Raw genomic sequence first — 18,854 nt, 5'->3', positions numbered from 1 at the left:
GGCCATGAAAAAAACTAAAAAGGGTAATTACGTTAGCTTGAGAATCATGCTATTAGTCTAATTAGTTTAACAATAATGTTCACCTAATACATTAACTAAACTAAACAAAAATAGTATTCAATGGGAAAAAAAAAGTCTAAATTAGTGAAACGTGAAACATTTTGGGCAGCTATGGTTAGTGGGAATTGATTATTGGTAAGGGGATCAACATCAATCCGTAACCAAATTTTATCTCTATTTTCCTTTTTTTTTTTTTTATTGATGTTTACTCGAATATATTTTTAAGAAATTGAACTTAAACTCAACATGATAATATAGCTAGTTGAGCCGGTTTACACTTTAATTATATGATGATGTTAATAAATTTTTAATTTTATATTTTTATATTTCTATATATTATTTTGGAGAAATCTATTTATAATTTTACTAGAAAGACCAATTAAATCAATTAAAAAGGGGTGATGGTTGATTGGGGTTAGACCAAGTGATTTCGGTTTCTATTTTATTTTTCTAATTTTGTCATGAGGGTCATCAAAAGTAAGTTGATACTAAACTTGTAAAACTCAGAGCCATAAGAGGAATATTGCTAATTAGGCTAAAAGACAAAAGACAAAAGAAAGTAGGAGTGGATGTTAATGGATGTCAAAAATCAGAAAATGGAGAGCAAAAGGTCAAAGGTCTGCAGTACCAACACAATGGGCAGCAATGGTAAAGTTGCAAGTTGCAATGAGCATTCACATCAAGGAACATGAGCGTATGCAATGGATATTCGCACCCAATAGCCATCTTATGCTTTATTTATATATACATATATATTTTTTCTATATTATCGTCTTGTAGATATTACTATTATGCGTTTTGTTTTTTTTTTTTTTTAATGTACGGTGGTATAAATGGGTGTAAACGAGTCAAATCAGTTCGTCAATTGTCCAAATTTAGCCCAGAAGAGTTCAAAAAAGTTTTTCAAGCCGGCTCATTTGCTAATAAGCTGAGTCAAGACTGATTATGTTCAGCTTGAAAGCTCATAAAGCCTTATCGAGCTTTTATATATTCATATATATAATATTTATTTTAAATTTATTCGAGTATCGAGTTTGAATTTAAAAATTTTTGGGTTGAACTCAAATCTGAATCTAGATTTCAGGCTTATCGAACTTTGGGTCTAGCCGGTTCGAACTTGACTTGTCTTATTTGCACAGTTGATCGTCCATAAAATTCATAAAACACTTAATTGCAATAACTAGAATGTAATTAATATACAAAACTTTTTTTTTTTTTTTTTTTTTTACTTTAATGAGGGTTTAAAGGGAGTAACTTAAAAAGAGTTTGTATCGATAATGATTGAACCCATAATGATAATGACCTCGGTAGTAAAATCATGACGATGAACCCCGTAGATGCTTTTTAGCTACCATATTCAGGTTATTCTCCCTGTTTGGACGGGAGCTCTTTTTGACTTTTTTTTTTTTTTTAATTTTTTCGATTTTTACTTTTTACCACTATTAGTTTAAAAAAGGGTTAAAAAACTCTTAAAACTTTTTTGACTCCACATGCGACCACGAGTCCTCCGGAGTTAGGATTTACTCCCGATTTAGGATAGGAGTTTCGGTAATGTCCAATTTCGTAATTTGAAATTGCATATTCTTGTCACCGCCTTGCATTAATCTTTTTTACTATAAATACTCAGCGCCTCAATCTCGCAAAGATTGCTCGCGCTCTCACCAATTTTTAGTCTTTTTGTTGGTTTGATTGCTTTTCTGTTTTTAATAAACAGTCAAGAAACAAATCGAATTTTTGTTCTTTTTTATTGTTTTCTGTAATCATGCTCGTTTATCAGGATCTTCTCACAGGTAAAGCACTTCCTCTTTCATGGTATTTGATTTTGATTTTCCGTGTATCGTCTTTGATTTTAGCATGAAATTTGTGGGGTTGAGGTCTCTAATTCAGCTTATGCTTATTTATTCTATTAAAAGTAGTTTCTTTTTAGCCGTGTATTAGCTTTAAATGATTAAATATAATCCCACCACTGGACGATTTTTGTATGCTATTGTATAATCAGTTTCTTATCTTTTTCAATATAAAACTATAATAATGATAATCTCCACATGTCAATTATTGTGGACTTCTTTAATAAGAAAAAGGGGTTTGATGATAAATATTTTATGAGCAGTTGATAACAGGGATGAAAGAAGTTTCTTTGAATTTGAGATTTGTTTTAATCAAGCAAAGACATAATGTACTAATTATGGTGTTTATGTGATTTTTGAATTCCTTTTAATGTTTATATGCATCCTTTAATACTTAATTCGATTTATGGATTTCAGGTGATGAGCTTCTCTCTGACTCCTTCCCATACAAGGAAATTGAGAATGGGATGCTGTGGGAAGTTGAGGGAAAGGTTGGCGATTTTTCAAATTAGAATTGATGGTTCTTTTGGGTATATATGTTGATCTGATACGGTGTTGCAACAAATATCATGTTTCATGGTTTGGCTTTTGCAGTGGGTTGTTCGTGGGGGAGTTGATGTAGACATTGGTGCTAATCCTTCTGCTGAAGGTGCAGACGAAGATGAAGGTGTTGATGACCAAGCTGTCAAGGTTGTCGACATTGTTGACACATTCCGGCTTCAGGTTAATGAGCTAGTTTAGCCTATTTTTTTCATGTCTTTGCTATGATGATTATCATTTTGCGGTGTCTGAAACTGTTACTTCCTGTTATGATCACATTACAGGAGCAACCATCTTTTGACAAGAAGCAATTTGTTACCTTCATGAAGAGGTACATCAAGTTGCTGACATCCAAATTGGAGCCAGAGAAGCAAGAGTTGTTCAAGAAGCACATCGAATCAGCTACCAAGTTTCTGCTTTCGAAGCTCAATGACCTCCAATTGTATGTGCACCTTTATATAATATATAGTTATACACCTCCAAAACTATACACTTTAGTTTAGAAGTTCTTCTTCTATTTAAAGATAATATTCCCTGCTTGAATGGTTATTCTGAATATTTGAGCTATTGTTGCAGCTTTGTCGGCGAGAGCATGCATGATGATGGCAGCTTGGTATTTGCATACTATAAGGAAGGTGCTACTGATCCAACCTTTCTGTACTTCGCTTATGGGCTGAAGGAGATCAAGTGTTGAGGACCCGCAGTTGTGGCATCCTTGAAACAGATGTACTCTATCTATATTATCAGAGTTTTAGCATAAGTTGTTTAGATATTCTATAATTACCTTTGGGACTAAAATATTGTAGTGTGGTTTTAAGGCAATAGTTTTTGGTAGTAATGAGCTTATTTAGACTTTGATTCAGCTGAGAAATAAAGTTTCTTATTAATGTTTCGTTTTGGCAAAAGTTTGATCTTTGAGAATCACTATATATAATGCTGCTGCAATTGAAATAGCATACTATTAATGGATGGCTCTCTGTCCCTTTTCTTTTTAATCTCTATTGCAATTAGAGAATGTCTAACCTCTTGAACTCAATATGTCCAACCTAAAAGGCAAAAGCAGTGAAGGTGTGTGTTTGTTGCTTAGAGGCCATTGTTTGTGAGCAAGTTTTTCGTTAAAAGTTATACAGCAATTAATTTCTTTTGAATTGCAAAATGCACCAAATATGGATTTACATATGGAGGAATGAAAGAGAAACAAAATTTTGTTGAGAGTTTCTTTAAAGAAAATTTTGTTAGAATCTCTTTGGTTTTTTAAGTTATTCAATTGAGAGTTCATTAAACAAAAAAGTTTGATTGATTGATTGCTTTTGCTGTTGCAAATCTTGCTCCGATAACAAACTCATTTTTATTTCTCTTCCTTTCAAGTTTTCGAGGGTAAAATTACCCTCACATAATTTAAGGGTACTTTTGAATAATTTATTAAGGAAAATCCAAAGATTTTGGGGAATAATACTAGTCTAGCTCCATTCTTAAATACTTGTCTCTATGTCTCAAAAAAAAAAAAAAAAAAAAAAAAAAAACATTGAAGTTATTCTACAATAAGTTGTTGAATAAATTGATTATATTACTCTTAATTTAATTTAAATTTAATATATTCAAATATTAAAATTCAAAAAATTGAAGGAATAATTATTAATCATATATAAAAATAAGTGAAAAAAAAAATTTTATTACTTCTTAAAATCAGAAAAATAGTGCTGTCATCGAAAAACAAAATTTGCATCCTGAGGACCTGAGCCGCTGCTAGGTGAATTAATAATCTTAAAGGGGTGAGAGGTTAATTAATAATCTTAAAGAGGTTTTCAACCCGTCAAAAAGTGGTCCCACGTTTTTCAGGAATCCTGTAAATGGGTGTACGTTGAGGATAGGCGTTAGAAAGGCTGGAAGTGTCCTGAAAAACAGAGGTAGTCTAAAGGGTAGAGAAATTTCCTCGAACAAATATTAGTTAAACGGAATTTCTGAGCCTAAAACCTTTTGATGCAACTACGTAAAAAATCGTTAAGCGCTGTAATTTTGTTTTTGCTGGGTAACATTCATTCGAGATGCCGAATTAAATTAACTGTAACAAACCAAGCAAAGTATAATTTCTTACATCTTTCAACTTTTACATCAAGTTTCTACAGTATGGATAGAAACCATAGCAAGGGACTAAAAGAAGCTCATTCTCGTATTAAAAAATTCTGACTTAAAAGCTTGCAACCATTGGGCTTGAGCTGGAACAGAAACCGCCTTTCAAACTTATGCATAGTAATTCAAGCTTGATTTCTTCTTTGCTTGGACCTGGATTATACCTTCATTGAAATCCTCATGGTTCACCTGATTTCAGAGCCAATCAATGCATTAGACAAGTGTTTGCTTCTATGGTAAGCACATATTGTATGTGTTTTTGTGTGTGGAGAGAGAGAGAGAGAGAGAGAGAGAGCACCTCAGTTGCATCCCGCCGAAGAGCTAGCATCCCAGCCTCTACACAAACAGCTTTTAGCTGTGCTCCATTGAAGTCATCAGTGGACCGAGCCAATTCTTCAAAATTGACATCAGGATGAACATTCATCTTCCTTGAGTGGATCTGTACCATCCAAATAAAACTCGTAATTAAAATAATTCTTTGCACTAAGCCATAAAAGAAAGCAACTGTGATTTGGCAAACCTGCAAAATGCGAGCTCTTGCTTCTTCACTTGGATGTGGAAACTCAATTTTGCGATCCAATCTACCGGAACGCATGAGGGCAGGATCCAAGATATCAGCACGATTTGTTGCTGCTATCACCTGAAATTTTACAAGGTTTTATAATTTCAACCATTCTGAATATACAAGCAAATAACTACTTTAACTGCCACAATGCAGTAGCCATCAGAGGTCCAATAAGAAATCAGGTAAGATTTCTACAAGGCAACAAAGTCATAATCAAACAAATCAACCCATCTTCTTGTCTTCGTTGTATAAACACCAAATATGATACAATCATTAACCAACCTTAATCCTCTCGTCACTGCTAAACCCATCAAGCTGATTAAGCAATTCCAACATGGTCCTCTGCACTTCCCTATCTCCACTTACTTCACTGCAAACAATGACACATTTAGAATCAGATAGGATATTTCAATTTATTATAAATAATATTAAAAAGCAATGCAGATATTAATCTGAGTTAAAGGAGCAAATCCATATCTAAGTTTGCTCAAGAGTGAATAGCTGACACACCTGTCAAAACGCTTTGTGCCAATTGCATCAATTTCATCTATAAATATGATGCAAGGTGATTTCTCTTTTGCAAGCTGAAAAGCATCACGGACAAGTTTGGCACCATCACCAATGAACATCTGCAAAAAATACAAATTTAGTTGCTCTTTTATTTGGTAGCTAAACAAATCAATATTGCAGCAAAAAATAGCATCACAAAAGAAATTCAAGCAAATTCTTCATAAAGGAAGCAGGCAGTTGGGTAGCATAATTCAAAAGAAATAGATTCTTATCTAATTCACTAATCAAATACACAGATCTGATTAAAAGAAGGAATACCATACACACAGATACATATAAAAAAAAAAAAAAATTGTGGAGAATTGGAATAAAATAACAGATAGTAGAAATAATGAAAATCATTAACGCATGTCACAATTTGAAACGTTCAATCTCAGTCATTTATTTATTTATTTCAAAGCTAAGCAAATATCACTGTGACAAGAATATATTAAAAGAAATGTAGTACCTGCACAAGTTGTGGGCCTGCCAACTTTAGAAACGTGGCATTTGTTTGTGCAGCACAGGCTCGGGCCATCAGTGTCTTCCCTGTCCCAGGAGGTCCATACAGGAGGACACCTTTGGGAGGACGAATGCCCAACTTCTGAAATCTCTCTTTGTGAGTCATGGGCAATACAATTGCCTCAACTAGCTCTTGGATCTGATGCAGAAATAACAAGAATGGATTCAGCATCTAACACGGAATAAAATATATAGCACCCACTTAATGTATTTTTTGAAAGTCAAAAGCTACCTGTTTCTCCAAGCCCCCAATGTCATTGTAGTCCTCTGTGGGTTTTTCATCAACCTCCATGGCCTTTACCCTAGAGTCATACTCAGATGGAAGAGTATCCAAGATCAGGTAGCTATCTTTGTTGACTCCAACCAAATCACCTGGCTTCAACTTGTCTGGGTCAACAAGACCAACAACCGGCAGAAAAATAGTCTGCAATAAAAGTACCATTAAATCAAAGTTCCAACAACTCATGTTTTCTGCTGTAACAGTAAAATAGAACAAAAAAAAAAAAATCCACTGAGCTACCTGACGAGTAGAAGTTTTCAGCACAACACATTTACCCTTCCTTTGAGAGTCAAGGTCAATGTTTGCACCATCTTCCTCAGCTTCGTCTTCTGGGTTCATTTCCAAAATCTACACACATAAGGAGTAAAAATATGGAATTAGATACTAATGCAGCTAGAATTTCAAACCTATTTCATGAAAAACCTAAAGGCTAGTTCAGGAGCTGTGAGAAATGAATAATAGATCAGGAGAATTTCATGAACACCTAAAGACTAGACCAGAAGCTGTGAGAAATCAATATTAGGTCAGGAGTTTACCTTACATCCTTAGGAGGTGTCAATAAAATATTAAAACATGGTTCTGAACATTATCAATGGTAAGTTTAGTGTATTGAGGAAAAGAGAAGAGAAGAATAGAAGTTGCAGAGACGTTCTGTCACAAATGGCAATCAGTTGGACAACAATTTGTACTTCCATGGGAGAAAGGTACGCAATTTAATAAACCTAAAAAGAAAGTAGCAAATCTTTTCCAATTCAAAGTAAACAAGATAAAAGCCTAATGTACTCTGTATATTAATTTAAACTCTTGAGACACCAAGCCAAGACCATAAGTTATTGAGTTACTCTGACCATTCAGTGGTCTGTTTAAATTTTACATCTACTTGAAGTTTTTAAGGCTACATGCTTGCTCATGTCATACAGAAACAAAAGTTCCCTGCTTCAAAAAGCTGGAAACGAAGTATTAGGGATAGTTTACATCACTCCTCTTGGAAACTACCAATGCAGTTGGACTTACTGATTTCAAACAACACAAAACTGACTATTTAGAACAAAATAAACTCTCAAGCATTATCCGATTTCAACAAATTTACAAAATTTACCTCAACAATGTTGCCAACCAGGTAAGGCAACTGCTTGTTGAGCTTAATCTTCTCCTGATTCTCTTTTATCTTCTCCTTAAACGAATCCAGCTCTAAATTGGACCTCTGCAACTCTTCCTGAATTTCCAATTAAAAACACGTGTCACAAACCAAAAAGCACAATTTCAAGAATATCAGAAACACAAAGACAGCACTTTACATCGATAACTAGATAATGTAAGCAGCAGTATTCCCCTGTAAAAACCCTAACCCACCCATCCAACAGAGCCACAACATATATGCCCATATTCGCAAACATAACACAGAGATTGGAAGAGATCGGACCTTGAGGATACGAATCTCGTTATCAAGAAGACGAGAGGCTCTAAGGATATCCTCGGTAGTCATAGACGCAAGCTGGTCATCTTCGAAGCTTGAATCCTCTACCATCGCTGTCGCCATCGTGGATTTATCAATTAACCTAAACCAACACCAAAGGAAAGGAACCGAGAAAGCTGATACAAAATTTCAATTGGAGAAAAAGAAAATTTTGAACAGAGAGCTTAATGAGACCGGTTCTGATCTTTGCTTCACTCAAATTGCATCTGTAACAAGTTTAGTTTGTAGAAGGGTTTTCTCCGACTAGACTTGTTGCCGAAGACAGACAGTATCTCCGTAATGGACCTTGATTTCTTTCAGACTGAGCCCTTATTGGGCCACTTATCTTTTCGGTTTATAAGAGACCTAGTGGGCCGAAACATTAGAGACCAATGTTATAAACGACAACATGAAAATTTTTCGTCAATTCCGGACGACAGGAGAACTCTTTCCGAATTTCATCTATTGCGCATAAGTAACAGAAACATTTTTTTTCCTGTCGTTTGGAAATGAAAGGGAAACTGTTCCCTCTGAATTACAAGCTTCATTGCTTCTAAACAACGGTCGTTCACAGGAGTTGCCTGCCTTCCTTCATTTCTTCTAAATAACGGTCATTCACCATATATGAATAAATCAGTAACTTTGTAGTGATAAAATTAATCAATGTTTTGAGATTATCATTTTTATACGATTTGTGAAAATTTAAATTATTTTTCTTTACCGCTTTTGTTTTAAAAATATTACGAATTCGATTGTATTTTGCGTGGATGCTATTGTATTCACAAGTTATTGTAGTTATAAAAAAATATGAAACAATTGAACAAACGCCCCTAAAGTGACATAACATATATGTTTTCATATTTTTGATAAATTGAACAATATTATTAATTTTAAAGGAAAATATGCTCCTATAACATTTTCAGAACTCTTATTTGATTAAAATTTATTTCTCTGGAAGCAATTTAAATGGTAGAATTCAGGGTAACAGATAGAAAAAGATGGGCAAGTTTATAATCTATACAGAAATTTTTGATGTAGAAGCCAACAGAGCAAATATCATATCAACTGCATTAAGCTACAATGCCAACAGGAAAGATACATGATACACTAGCAAGTAATAATCCTTGATCAACTTGTAACCACTTCAATAAAATATATATCCAATGAATAGCTAAAGCTTCCAATAAACTCCTTGGCTATGCAAGATGCCTGAAACAATACCCCAGAAGAGGATCTCCGCGAAGATAACATAGAGCAGAATGCCTATTCGTTGCGAATGCCAAACTCCAATAAAAATATGCTTTTTAATCCAATATATCTGCCAAAGATAGATTAAAATTATTATGAACTTATCATTCATTAAGGGAAATTTCCTTTTGGGGCCGACCTCCGGTCATCCTAATGAAAGTTAAGAGGTCAAAGAAGAACATGACGAGATTGCATTATAACATACCAGGGTATTATGAGGGTCATCATAGTACCAGCCATTCATAAAGCCAGCAAAGATGCCTGCAGCAGCCATAACATATACAAGCATGGCATTCATGCCAATCCATTGAAATGGCAGAAAGAGGAACTTTAAACCCCAAATATCAACCTGGAATGGTAAAAATCCAGTTTCAGGGGTCACAGTTTACAATAGTTCGTGCAGTCAATTTGTGTAGAAATGAGGTCATCATGATTTAGTAACGCAACATACCAGAATATAGATAGCTGAAAACACCAAAGCTGCAGCTCCTGATGTTACACAAACATAGCTAAAAGTATACAACTGTTTATTTAGGGGTACCACTGAAAAGAAAAGGATGGTATCAGAATTGATGATAATATAATGATAAAAAAATTTGGGTGTCAAACCTTCTTACCATGCGTAAAATGAAGAACAAAACCCACAATGAGAAGAGCAAATCCCAGAAGAATCCAATGCTTCAACCTACTTGAATTATCCTGGAACTCAAAAGTTCATCAATTAAAGCAGTACGAGCAGGATTTGGATCTAATTAAAACTATATATATCATAAATCTAACCTTCAAGTGTACAAGGATATGTCCAAAATGAATTCCTATGATAGTAGACAGAATAGCAGATATAGAGCTGCAGTGAGATTGAATCCACACATTGAGGTAAGAAACTTTCTCAAGGCATACATACAACGTAAAAGTGGGATAAATAAACCTAAACTTTTATTTTTGGATGAATGATTCGTGAGAGCTTTCCTCATAACTAGTTCACTGAACCATTATGTTACAATTGACAGAACTAAGGGAAATTTTAAAATAGATATTGCTAGGAAGAGTACAAATCTCTGAAGCTTAAGGGCACACTTTCTCAAACAGCCAAATTTTAAATTTTAGTTCTTACATCTGCTAATCACTAATAAAATATCCATATACAATGTACGGAAATATAATTTTTATTTTTTTTAAAGAAAAAAGGGCCTCCAAGAAAAACAACATAATGAGACTCTTTATGAATGAAATTTGCAGCTTCACCAAACAACTGTAAGCTGTGAAATAATAATCATGTTACCTTATGATTCCTTCAGGTTCAAAAGGTGCACGGCACCATGATGGAGCATCACTTTGGAAAGGTCCCTCATATGGGGAATTCTCTGTGCAAGCCTGCACAACTTCGGAGAAACTTATAAATTTTTAACTGCCATTGACAATCAAAAAACAATCCAAAAACTAATTAAACGACAAGTAGCAGCAGGAATAAACTTTTATGCACCTTAGATCTCCTCCAGGCTGGACGCTGATACATGTGGGCAAGTCCTAGGACTTTTTTGTCAATGTAGCCAACTGCATTACAAGGAGGATCCAACTTTCCTCTAACACCACAGGTTACCTGAATTCAACATAGCATAACTGTAATTAAGCATAAAAGGAAGCTGAACCTTTTGACTCTAAAAGGCACATCGCTCCCCTTTAATGTACAATTGCAGGAATACAAAGGTACAGTCCTATAGTGCCATAAACACATACTTTCTCACTGTAAGATAAAAAAGAATCATTCAACAGTCTCATTTTCTGAAATAAGCCTCAAAATCAAGGATGTGAATTGAGAAATCTATTTTTCCATCGATCACTGGCACACATAGCATACACCTGAACACCTGATCTCCATGTATAGGGTTGGACAAATCATTAAAAGAGAAATTAGTAAACCAGTATGAGGTGTAAGAAACCAGGAGCTTACATTGAAAACCTTGCCAAAATCAGGACTATCTTTATCATGGATGGTGAACTGCCAATCAGGGACACGTGTCCCATGAATTACAGCCAAGTAAATGACAAGAACACATGCTCCCACCAGCCTGCAAACAAGAACACATATGCCGAAGGCAGTTATTGAAGATTGATCAACAAATAACGATAAAATTCTAGATAAACATGGAAAAAAATGAACTTACCAATGCCAGCAATATAACCTGAACATAGAGAACCGGCCAGGCGGAAGATCCTTAGGATTCGTATCTTTTGTAAAGATTTCCACCAGTGACATTATTAGATATGCAAAAGCAATTCTCTGGAAAATAAAAGAAAATAGCTGCATAAAGACATTTTCTTTCAAACCAACAATGTGGTCCTATCAGTAATATCAAAACTTAATCACTACCTGAAGAATGCCACACCACCTTATTTCCTTCATATCAACACCATAAGTCAATTTGTCAGGAGCGTGGGAGAAGCCTCCTGTATAACACAATGAGATCAAATCACCAACAAAGCAAGAGAGTTATTAAATGCAGAGTCAGTGCAGACTTGCAGTATAGGAGTTACCTTGTAGTAGGAGACCCCAAAAGAGGAGTTTTAAAGTTCTGAAAATCACTTTCTTAACAGCTTGACTTCTGCTTGTTATTCTCTGAATGGAACAATAAAATTTATAAGCAAACAAGAACTGTTAATTGCATATCAAACAGAATCAAAGAAAAGGTAAATAAACCTTGAGAGCAAGAGGAATAGCCATCCCAACTATGAACAGAAAGAATGGCATCACAAAATCAGCCAGATTGCAACCATTCCATGGTGCATGTCCTATCATTGGCCATTCTCCTCCAGCATCATCAACCAATATCATTAACTGCAGTCCATAACACATAATTTCAATCAATTGCTACGATGGGAAAAGAAAAGAAATTGTATTCTAAAACCTTTTAAATTGAAAATTATAGGAATAAAAACACTTTTTTAAAAGGGCCCAACCGGGTTCGAACCGGTGACCTCTTGATCTGCAGTCAAATGCTCTACCACTGAGCTATGGACCCATTTGGTTGATACTATTAACATTTATGATGTAAACAGACAGCTGGCGTAGGAATGGTGAGCATTCATGTAAACTTCTTCACCGATATTCAGTTGATACCCAAATTATATTCAGAGCTACGTACAAAAGAGAGTAATAAACAGCTAGTTATCTGTTATTACGAGAGGGATAGAGAGATATACCGCCACCGTGAGGCCTCTAAAGATGTCAAGTGAAGCAACACGCCCTGGTGGTTGTGGTGGCTTTTGGTCCGAAATATCGACTTCTGCTACTATCAGATGGTGCTCATGAGCAGTATCGGTCTTAATTTCAGCCATTTTTTTCCAGTGCCGGGACACTTGCTCCGCAGCAGTGGAGGTGAAAGATCAAAGAAGTAAAGGAATTTTGCTTCGGGACTCAAATTACCAATGATTCGATTTATATGAAGTTGATGAGATAAGCATGGACAAGTCCATGGGAATCCTTGGAAGAAAAAAAACGATTTCTTTTTGTCCGATAACAATTATTTTCAGAGTCGCCATTTGACTACTGTGTCCCTATAGATAAGGACAAGAATGGAACAGAGATGGTTAAATTAGTGCATCGGCTATTGCACAGTAGAGGATTAAATATTAGAGCCAACGAAAAAGAAACTTGAGTTAAAAATTATTGTACGGTCTAGATTCCTCTTCAACTGAGAACAAAGGAAGAAAGAAATGGTAAAGAGGCTCGATTCAAAACCTCCCACTTCTGTAAGAAGCGAAAAGACCAACCATGATAAATATAAATCTCTAAATCGCTTTTTCTAATATGAATCACCAAAAAAGTAAAGCTGGAGCGAGATAAATTGTAATTTATTATTCTGATTTTCGTATGATTTACTTGTGTAATAAGTGTTTACCTCTGTCCTATTCCTAATTGCTGTTTTATACTAACAACCAAAATATAATATAAGATTTTGGATCAAGATTCGTTGGTCCAACCATTAAATGCAGAAAACCCATTAATAAGGGGTGCAAGCCCCACTAGCTAAATCCACTGAAAATCAGAATCAGAACTCTTTCTTCCAAATTCTAGCAGACGTATTCTTTCTTTACGAATTGCACCAACAAATGATAATTGACTCATTACATTGTACAAATAACTCTTTTACAGTAGATGCATTGATTTGTGAAATCATAAGAACGACATTGACAAAAGAAACTCCAAAGATATATTTTGCACAATGCAACCTACTAAAATCAACAGATATTCTGAATATGTGTTTTTGAAGCAACCTTTTCCTTCCTAATAATACTCATCAACCACATCAATGGCCTTCAGTCTTGCTTCTTAGCATACATCTCGTGCTCGTCCACAAATAGTTGGACTCAAAAGTGGTCTATTAAACCCCCAATCAAATCACTTATGCTTAAGCAGTACATTTAGATTAACCACGGCCACGTCCCCCGCCTGTTCAAAAAGAAAAAAAAAAAAAAAAAACAATTAATACTCATTCTAGACAAAAACAAAAAAGGTGAAACTTCCTCCACTATAGATATATTTAGATGTGCATGTGTACTGCATAGTTTGTTACTAAGTGAAAAGGTTTCTTCCAATAGAAGCTCTATAGGAAACTGCAAGGCAGCAAAAAGAATGGATTGCTACCGAAAGCACCATCACAGCAAGAAACTAGCACTTTTGTTGGAACACGAGGCCTTGACAAAGTTGGTTGTGAAGTATAACAAAGAATGTCTTACACTTAAGATCACAAGACAACCAACGCATTTGTCCAAGACAGAATAATATCACTCGTCCACAGTACAATCTATTATGTTGTATTCCTCATCCACAACAGAGATGACAAGAACAAAGAGATTACCTTTGCCTCCTTTGCCACGCCCACCGCCTGTGCCTTTGGCAAATCCATCGTCTATACCACGCCCTATTCCTTTTGCTTGTCTCCCACCAGCACCTTCCTCCCTACCTCTTCCCCTTCCACGACCTACTCCAGGTGGTCTTCTGTCTGAAAAGTAAAAAAATCATCATTTTGTAGGATAGCTCATCCAAAGGCAATCATGCAACTTAACAATGAACCTGTGCACATAAATATATTAGTTTCCTAGAAATTATTAATAAATTTTAGCTTTACCACGAAGTTAAATTTCTGATTTGTTCTCACAAAAACAAAATCCAATGTGTTGGACTAGCAACTAGAGTATATATAATGTGGAAAACATTTTGAGTTTTCAACCAAAGTACAGCATCATGCAGGATAATTTCCAGAATTGGTGGGAGATAAGAAGGCTACAACATAACTTCCTTTTTTTGGCAGCGGCAGGGTGCTTGGGGTTGAGGGGTGAAAGCAAATCTACCATTTAATTGCATCAATACATGAATATGCACCTCAGCTACAATGAACAACATAAACTAGAAAATTACCTGTGCGGCTCTTGGTCTCCTCCTGCACTTTATCAATCACCTATAGCATAAAGCTTATATTAGAATGGATTGAAAATATAATTTCAATTACCTACCAAAGCAAAATATGTGTCAACAACCAAGGGAAAATTGCAACAGCAGGTCAACAATTATCAAAATCCAGATATTAGACGTGTGCAATAACATACTCCCGGGAAGATTAATTACTGAAGATATTGTTGAGAAACAGGACAAGTGTTCAATTATCTTTTCATCCAGGGAAAGGGAGCAATAACTCATTCTTCATCAAATGACGGTAGTTCGCACATAAAACACAAGTGATGATATTATTAAATCATGCGGTGCTAATGAGCAAAATGCACAGAAAAAATGACATTAAGGAATACTAAAACACAAATGGAGTTAATAAGACCCAATCATGTCCACATCCTTTTTTCTGCTTCATTTGTTTTCTCTTTCCTAGGGATAAATATACCAAATAAAGTGAGTGATGATTACTATACATCTAATAGCATGAAGAATATCTATTAACTGTTTGAAATACAAGTGGAGAGAGACAGGCAAAGCTGGAGTAGAATCAGACATGACAGAAATGAAAATGATAGAAACAATATCCAACAAGAGCACGTTTTGATGGACTCAACTCTGCTATTGTTAATATATGGATTATTTTCCTTCATCGAGCTCTGCTTCGGGCTAAATTTTCTATTCGTAACACACATTGGCCATAAACATAACAAAATGTGGTATTTCCTATCCAACTCTCAGCAACCAAATTCAGATTTCTTTCCACAAAAAGTAACATTCAACATTGTCAGCCAAAGTATATATGGAGTAAACAGACCTTAAAATAAAAACTCCGGTCAGCCAGCTACCAATCTCTAAGTGGTCAACAGAGGATGCACTTCTACATAAGGCAACTCGTCTAATGCTTGGTCAAGGTTACAAGAGGCCACAAATGTGCCTCTACAACAACAATCAACAGAAGCTTGAAGAGATTGCCTTATGGAGCACATCTATGTCTGATTTGGCTAAGTAACATCATTCCAGAGAAGAAGAGATTTTAACACTAATAACATTAAAGCTCAGAAAAATGCAAAATCTGCATAAGTATTCATCAGCAAAAAGCACGTAGTGAAATATATGCAAGTTTTTGAGACAAAGGCAAATACTGAAAATTACCTCATCCGGGACTCGAAGATACTTAATCGTATTTCCACGGATGTAACATTCTGCCATTCTCCAAAACCTATCTCCATCCTACATTATGGCTTTAACTCTTAGATGGGGACCATGAAGCACAAAGAGATACACTGTTTAAGTAACAAAATAACATAACTCTATAAAGGAAATCTTCACTGGTCGAGTATTAAATTACCTTCGAGGTACAAATTACTTCACGAAGATGAATGTTCATCCAAGTATCACAATTCACCAAATGCCCATTGTAAGTTTCTCCATTCTTGAGCTCCACCAACTAGACAATCACAGTTAGTCAATAAGAATAAGAAAAGTTGCCATTCCAGCGCAACCTAAACCATTCATCTAGCTTTAAGTAAAAAGAATCAAGCTAAGCTACAGTAATATATGCCTCCGTAGATAGCATCTTGATATAATAAATGTCTAAATATCCAAATCCCACTTTGCAATTTGATTCTGTTAACTAAAAAGTACAACAAAAAAGCTAATCAACCCCGTTCAAAACAGCTTAATGGAAAATATAGCCTTAGTGCAGTTTTTAGTAACATTCAAAATTCAGAATTCGTATGTGCAATATAATTATCTTTTCCACACCGAAAAGAAAATGATTTAAAATTTAAAATAAAATAATCTCAACAAATTAAAAACGTTTCCATACTTACCATGGGATGTCCCTGTGCGGTCTTTAGCAGTGAAAGAGGCAACTGTTATGTCAAAAACAAAGCAAGTGAAAAGTCAGGCCCCAGCTCAGGCTATCGAAGAAAGAATCAAAAACCTAATATGTAAATAGAGGAAAGCGAGTAGCATATACCATTTTCTTACAAATGCAAACCAAGCAATGTCCTGCAATAAAATAACCAATTTCATTAAAGGACCAAAAAAATAAAAAGCCCAGAAACAAAAGCAAAAAATCCTTCAAAAAAAAAAAAAAAAAAAAACAGAAGCAAAAAAGAGGAAGCTATATAAAAAAATTTACCGTTTGGATGCTGAAAAATGGACAAGAAAAGCAAAAGATTATACCTTTGTCGAAGGTTCCGGAGAAGAATGGACCTCCAGAGAGGAAAACCTAATAAACTAGGTTATTTAAGCTGTATCTAAGCTTGGTTACTGATCCGTTTAGATTGAGGCGTTGTATAGGAGACAAACCCTGCAAGGATCGGAGTTCGCGCTCTGCAGAGAACAATAGCAAGAAACAGTGAACAGATGCATACGGCTCCGTACGTACACAACGGAGTTAAGGACTCGGGAACATGTTCACACAAGGACTCACGCGCACCGGAAGTTGGGCTCGGTGGGCCACTGGGCCTTTCTTTCTTTTGATACACACGCAGCTGGCTCTGAATACAATACCTTTCATATGCCATAATGAAGCGTATGTTTCCCATGTTGTACTTTAGAAATTAGAGTACATAAAATTAAAATGTGAATTCAATAATTCATATTATTTTTAAAAGTGTTTCATATATAGTATAATTTAATTTACCTTCAAAATATATAGAATAATTTAAAATCATCAATTGAACTAATAATTAACTAGTTGAATTATTCATTTCAAAAAAAAAAAAAATTTGAATGCTCCCCTTTGTAATATAAAAGGTCAAAAATAAAAACCTACCCAACCCTTTTATACTTATAGAATTTCACATGCTAAGGAAAATTCTAAGGCCATATATTATCTAAAAAACTTATTTTAAATAAAAATATTTACAAATTATACTTATTAAGAATGTATATAAAATTTCATAGATTCACTCTGATATGTATGAATCTAATAGCTTTCTACGGTAATTTTATCTAAGGTATTTTATTATTTAGATAATTATATTGAAATAAGTGTAGATATTATCTCTAATAAAAGGAAAAAATTTAAAAGTGATTAGATTAGACTTGTAGCAAGATCATGGCTATGAATAGCCACAAAGTGAAGTAAGCAATTGTTTATATATAAATATTATGCTCTGTCAACTCAATCAAATTCTTCGATCAAAATTATACTTTTTTATTTTTTGTATAAGTGGTTTATTATCAAAATTTCTATATAAAAAATGTAAAAACATATTGATATGTATCTTATATCTTTATACAGTTTTTTCTAACGAAATTTTTAGTTTGATTTCTTCTAAATTTTTTTAAAAAAAATTAATTTGATAATGTGCTAAAGACCTTTTGAAAAGAATGGCAACCAAAGTAAACGCATTTTAGACAATATAATAAAGAAATATCTGCCATTGTATTGTCCTTTTTGATCATTGATAAAAGAAATATTGGTCTTATTGACTAATTTAATATGTGTTACTTGGTTTTCCCATTCCATCCCTTTTAAAATAGAAAATGAGTTATCTACAGGTTATGTTGCAACGTTAGTTGGGGATATAAAAGGAGCTTTTGGATTCGATCACTATTAAACGCACATGTAAAGAGGATCATGAAGCCTTAATTATAATTAAGCCTCAAACCGAATTATATAGTTCAATAATAGAGTCTAAATATCGGTAATTTACACAAAAAAATAAAAAATGAGTTAAATTTTAAAATATATACATATATAAATAGGTCTCATATAATTAATGTGATGTAAATGAAGTTACCGTTTTATTTGGTTATTCTATTGACATACGTTACAGTCATAATCAAAGTACAATTTTCTATGCTAAGGAAGTCTTTTTAGTCTTCCTTCCGCCATAATTGTGGAAAAATGTTGTTAATTTAATAATTTTTTAAAGAATTGGTATTAAACTAAGGGTAATGTAGTCGATTTACTTAATAATTTATTATAAGTTAGACAAATTTAACGGTATTCCTAAAGAACATAAAATTTTAAATGTGATAATTATAATAACACTCAGTAACCAGAATTCCGTTGTCGTCCAGCGGTTAGGGTATCTGGCTTTCACCCAGGAGACCCGGGTTCGATTCCCGGCAACGGAATCACTTTTTTTGTTTTTAAATATATGTTTCGATAACCGGTATTAGAACTACCCACGGAAGCACAAGTTTTGCTGAAATTTTCTCCATAAATGCTTTCATTTTTTCGTTTT

At 34.4% G+C, this 18,854-nt stretch overlaps 4 protein-coding genes and 3 non-coding genes across 7 annotated transcripts; 2 read left to right on the top strand and 5 right to left on the bottom strand.

The window, feature by feature from the left end:
• The first annotated feature begins 1,691 nt into the window (after positions 1-1,691).
• Positions 1,692-3,352, top strand: LOC105647494 (Methionine sulfoxide reductase (MSS4-like) family protein). Its single transcript, XM_012233608.3, has 5 exons — positions 1,692-1,850; positions 2,325-2,398; positions 2,502-2,630; positions 2,732-2,889; positions 3,024-3,352. The coding sequence occupies exons 1-5, from the start codon at positions 1,823-1,825 to the stop codon at positions 3,139-3,141; spliced, it is 507 nt and encodes a 168-aa protein (XP_012088998.1). The 5' UTR covers positions 1,692-1,822; the 3' UTR covers positions 3,142-3,352.
• Positions 3,353-4,493: 1,141 nt separating this feature from the next.
• On the bottom strand, positions 4,494-8,175 carry RPT5A (regulatory particle triple-A ATPase 5A). The gene is made up of 10 exons (XM_012233609.4): positions 7,917-8,175; positions 7,593-7,709; positions 6,734-6,841; positions 6,446-6,637; positions 6,161-6,352; positions 5,653-5,771; positions 5,425-5,512; positions 5,098-5,217; positions 4,876-5,016; positions 4,494-4,766 (listed from the first exon to the last, which is right to left on the bottom strand). The coding sequence occupies exons 1-10, from the start codon at positions 8,031-8,033 to the stop codon at positions 4,689-4,691; spliced, it is 1,272 nt and encodes a 423-aa protein (XP_012088999.1). The 5' UTR covers positions 8,034-8,175; the 3' UTR covers positions 4,494-4,688.
• Positions 8,176-8,956: 781 nt separating this feature from the next.
• On the bottom strand, positions 8,957-12,724 carry LOC105647496 (heparan-alpha-glucosaminide N-acetyltransferase-like protein (DUF1624)). Its single transcript, XM_012233610.4, has 13 exons — positions 12,399-12,724; positions 11,896-12,033; positions 11,733-11,814; positions 11,569-11,645; positions 11,363-11,478; positions 11,149-11,266; positions 10,681-10,797; positions 10,480-10,571; positions 9,978-10,044; positions 9,815-9,896; positions 9,649-9,740; positions 9,403-9,546; positions 8,957-9,267 (listed from the first exon to the last, which is right to left on the bottom strand). Exons 1-13 carry the CDS (start codon positions 12,531-12,533, stop codon positions 9,121-9,123), a joined length of 1,407 nt encoding a protein of 468 aa, XP_012089000.1. The 5' UTR covers positions 12,534-12,724; the 3' UTR covers positions 8,957-9,120.
• Positions 12,146-12,217, bottom strand: TRNAC-GCA (transfer RNA cysteine (anticodon GCA)). Its single transcript has one exon. It is a non-coding gene; the product is annotated as a tRNA-Cys (tRNA).
• A 531-nt stretch (positions 12,725-13,255) lies between the features above and the next one.
• LOC105647497 (putative U6 snRNA-associated Sm-like protein LSm4) lies at positions 13,256-17,092 on the bottom strand. Its single transcript, XM_012233611.4, has 8 exons — positions 16,837-17,092; positions 16,628-16,659; positions 16,479-16,520; positions 15,995-16,093; positions 15,799-15,876; positions 14,617-14,656; positions 14,057-14,200; positions 13,256-13,647 (listed from the first exon to the last, which is right to left on the bottom strand). The coding sequence occupies exons 2-8, from the start codon at positions 16,628-16,630 to the stop codon at positions 13,625-13,627; spliced, it is 429 nt and encodes a 142-aa protein (XP_012089001.1). The 5' UTR covers positions 16,631-16,659; positions 16,837-17,092; the 3' UTR covers positions 13,256-13,624.
• On the bottom strand, positions 15,541-15,666 carry LOC119369132 (small nucleolar RNA snoR127). The gene has a single exon (XR_005176819.1). It is a non-coding gene; the product is annotated as a small nucleolar RNA snoR127 (small nucleolar RNA).
• Positions 17,093-18,672: 1,580 nt separating the features above from the next.
• Positions 18,673-18,744, top strand: TRNAE-UUC (transfer RNA glutamic acid (anticodon UUC)). Its single transcript has one exon. It is a non-coding gene; the product is annotated as a tRNA-Glu (tRNA).
• The last annotated feature ends 110 nt before the right edge of the window (positions 18,745-18,854 follow it).

The sequence above is a fragment of the Jatropha curcas genome, chromosome 2, assembly GCF_041381405.1.
Source record: "Jatropha curcas cultivar XTBG-Jc1 chromosome 2, XTBG_Jcur_1.0, whole genome shotgun sequence".
Taxonomy (NCBI): domain Eukaryota; kingdom Viridiplantae; phylum Streptophyta; class Magnoliopsida; order Malpighiales; family Euphorbiaceae; genus Jatropha; species Jatropha curcas.
The sequence above is the reverse complement of the archived record's forward strand: the minus strand, read 5'-3'. Positions and strand labels throughout refer to the sequence as shown.

Bases quoted from the DNA above. Each gene is read 5' to 3' on its own strand.
- RPT5A (XM_012233609.4), bottom strand. From the start codon at position 8,033: ATGGCGACAGCGATGGTAGAGGATTCAAGCTTCGAAGATGACCAGCTT. The intron at 6,638-6,733 runs GTAGCTCAGTGG...CTTTTATTGCAG, and splicing joins TGAAAACTTCTACTCGTCAG to ACTATTTTTCTGCCGGTTGT. The intron at 4,767-4,875 runs GTGCTCTCTCTC...CTCTGAAATCAG, and splicing joins TTCGGCGGGATGCAACTGAG to GTGAACCATGAGGATTTCAA.
- LOC105647496 (XM_012233610.4), bottom strand. From the start codon at position 12,533: ATGGCTGAAATTAAGACCGATACTGCTCATGAGCACCATCTGATAGTA. The intron at 10,045-10,479 runs GTAACATGATTA...ATCTCACTGCAG, and splicing joins GAACCTGAAGGAATCATAAG to CTCTATATCTGCTATTCTGT. The intron at 9,741-9,814 runs GTAAGAAGGTTT...TTTTCTTTTCAG, and splicing joins TGTTCTTCATTTTACGCATG to TGGTACCCCTAAATAAACAG.
- LOC105647494 (XM_012233608.3), top strand. From the start codon at position 1,823: ATGCTCGTTTATCAGGATCTTCTCACAG. The intron at 1,851-2,324 runs GTAAAGCACTTC...TATGGATTTCAG, and splicing joins TTATCAGGATCTTCTCACAG to GTGATGAGCTTCTCTCTGAC. The intron at 2,631-2,731 runs GTTAATGAGCTA...ATCACATTACAG, and splicing joins TTGACACATTCCGGCTTCAG to GAGCAACCATCTTTTGACAA.
- LOC105647497 (XM_012233611.4), bottom strand. The intron at 14,201-14,616 runs GTAATTTTCTAG...TTTACTTTTCAG, and splicing joins GGAGACCAAGAGCCGCACAG to ACAGAAGACCACCTGGAGTA. The intron at 13,648-14,056 runs GTAATCTCTTTG...CTTTTTGAACAG, and splicing joins GCGTGGCAAAGGAGGCAAAG to GCGGGGGACGTGGCCGTGGT.